The sequence below is a fragment of the Lathyrus oleraceus genome, chromosome 2 (genome assembly GCF_024323335.1).
Source record: "Lathyrus oleraceus cultivar Zhongwan6 chromosome 2, CAAS_Psat_ZW6_1.0, whole genome shotgun sequence".
NCBI classification, from domain to species: Eukaryota; Viridiplantae; Streptophyta; class Magnoliopsida; order Fabales; family Fabaceae; genus Lathyrus; species Lathyrus oleraceus.
In genome coordinates, this window is record NC_066580.1 from 337,243,476 (window position 1) to 337,246,305 (window position 2,830).

General features: G+C 33.0%; 1 protein-coding gene across 1 annotated transcript; it reads left to right on the top strand.

The window, feature by feature from the left end:
- Positions 1-378: 378 nt before the first annotated feature.
- Positions 379-1,963, top strand: LOC127119385 (uncharacterized). The gene is made up of 3 exons (XM_051049615.1): positions 379-825; positions 913-1,034; positions 1,620-1,963. The coding sequence occupies exons 1-3, from the start codon at positions 561-563 to the stop codon at positions 1,734-1,736; spliced, it is 504 nt and encodes a 167-aa protein (XP_050905572.1). The 5' UTR covers positions 379-560; the 3' UTR covers positions 1,737-1,963.
- Positions 1,964-2,830: the final 867 nt, after the last annotated feature.

The window sequence follows — 2,830 nt, forward strand, 5'->3', positions numbered from 1 at the left end:
TATTTTAAATCAAATTTATAATTTTTTATTTATAAAAGTTAAATATATTTTACGCACAACTGTACTGCAGAGATTAATCACTCGAACTCAAAAATTGGAAGAAAAAATTCTATTCAAATCAACTTCTAATTAATTTGTAAGAGATCCCTTACCCTAATTGCATATAAGTTTGTAATATTTATTATAGAACAAAAATTAGAAAAAATGTATAAATAAGAAGAAAAAAAATAGCTTGAAAAAGTACAATTTAAATAGTAAAAAATTGCATGACATGTAGTAGGCTAAAATTGAATGAGCAAACTCCACTTGTTGTTTGTTGTCTAGATGTGTGTGAATTTGTTTGAAAATAAAATAAAGTATTGACTTGCCAACCATATATAAGATGACATTTAGTTGTTGTGAAGAGAAGCCTTGTTATTATTATTAGAGAACAAAAACAAAGACTACCTCTTCCAACCTGATTTTCCTATATTTGTGGGGTGCTACTACAAGCTGTATAGATAGAGACTTTTCTTTCCTTCATTCATTCATTCATTCATCCATTTTCTCTTATCTTTGCCATGGGAAATTGTCAAGCTGTGGATGCTGCTGTTCTTGTGATTCAACATCCTTGTGGGAAGATAGATAGATTGTATTGGCCAGTTACTGCTAGTGAGGTTATGAAAACAAACCCAGGTCACTATGTTTCTTTGATTATTCCATTACCTGTTCTACCAGAAGAGCAGAATCAAGAACAAAAGACTGTGAAGTTTACTCGTGTTAAGTTGCTTAGGCCTAATGAGACTCTTAATCTTGGTCATGCTTATAGGCTCATTACTAATCAAGGTATATATATGTTTCTTTCTCTGCGAATTTGTAACCATATCTGTGAAATCTTTGTGTTGAGTTTGTTCTTTGTGTTTGTGGTTTTAGAGGTTATGAAGGTGTTGAAGGCAAAGAAGCATGCAAAGAGTAAGAAGACACAGGAAGATGCAGTTCTGCCAGGTTATGAGACAAAGAAAGGAGAGGAATCTGACCAAGGAAACACATATCAGGTATATCTTATATTCTATGATATCAATAGTCCTTTTCTTCCATGAGTAATAATATAGTTACAAGTTGTTTTTTCAATCTATATAAATAGTGAATCCATTAAAATTAAAGACTTTGATTTTTCTACCAACTCTTATGATATCACATGGCACATGGTCTATAAGAGATGAATCATGGTGGATGTATCTCATATTGATAACCAATATGACATGCAATTATTGTCTTCCTTGTCAAAGCATTGGCTTTTGGTCATGAATTTTGTGAACCTCTAGCCAAATGGTTATAAATTGCGGCATCAGCAGCGCCAATTCTGACCACAACTGCAATTTAAAACCATCTGAGTAGCGTTTATAGCATAAGCGTTTGTTATATAAGTGGTTATTTATAAGTTATTTCTATAATAAAAGATAAAAGGTATTCTAACTATTTTCATTTAAGCATAAGTTGTTCTGATAATCTACATGTATTGCTTAATAAAATAAGTTGTAAAGAGCTTACGAACAAGTAACAGGTCGTACCTGTTTACTGTTAAAAAATGCTTATGTCAGTATTGAGCAATTGATGCTAAAGAGCATAATGAATTCCAGGGAGGCAGAGCAGAGAGACACAAGCAAAGAGGAGGGTCTACAAATCCTGCTGCTGTGCAGAGGTCAAAATCTTGGCGCCCTTCTTTACAAAGCATCACGGAGTCACCAAAAGTTTAATAATGACTATTAATTGTCTTCCTCTATAAATGTTGAATGTTCCTCATGGATGGTTCCTGGTAAATGGGAATTAATGGAAATTCAACTGAGGTTTGAACCGAGATTACTCTTCCATCAACAAATGATGCATTCTAGCTGCAAAACCATGCTAGAATGAGTAACATGTTTGTATAGCAACAACAAGAATGGAATGAAAAGTAATGAATGTGAATATCTATTAGAATTGAGTTTTGTTCTTGATATAGTTACACTTCCACATCTTTCTTCTGGATCATGGTTTTTAATTTCGGTTAGTAATTACGGCCACAACATAAAATGTTTAAAGGTCTTTGCACAACCGCATTTTGGATGCATTTTACCTTTATATAAAGATATGCAACGTAACCACGAATGCAACTGCAATTTAAAACCATATCGATAATACCAAATAAGCAATTCGTAGTTTAAAATTTTGATTGAGTTTCAAACTCTTCACTTCGTGACAACATACTTTTGTGCCCATAACAGTAGCCAGAATATCCATGAATGGCTCCACCATGATTGTGCCATACCAGGACCTCCATACTCCTATTGCAAAAAAGAGAGAAATGTTTATTTTTCATGGTTAAAATTAAAATTACAAGTCACAAACATCTAAACAATAGGTAGCACGTTAAAACAGTGTCAGCTTTGGACCAAACATGTCAGAAAATTTGATAGCCTTTTATAGAGATTGTATAAAAATTTGTGCTGACTGTATAGTAATTTGAAGAAGAAAATGGTACGGGTCCATTATTGTACTATTGCTAGAATGTAGAAGAGATTCCATTAGTTACTATAGATTAATCACATATACAAGAGCCTTATTCTTTCAACAACATGAAGAGACAGTCATTGTTCATTTATCCATCAAGAAGTTGAAACAAATGGTCTTTTAATGAATTTAGACAGTCTCCAATATGCTTGTATTAGTAAAACCATCTCATGAACAAATAAAAGATCTGATCAATCAAAATAAATCATGAGTATCAATCGTTAGTCGGTCCAGTCGTGATTGGCGTTGGATTTGGTAGGGAGAACCACGGTTCTATACCCTGTAATTACGATTGAGAGGG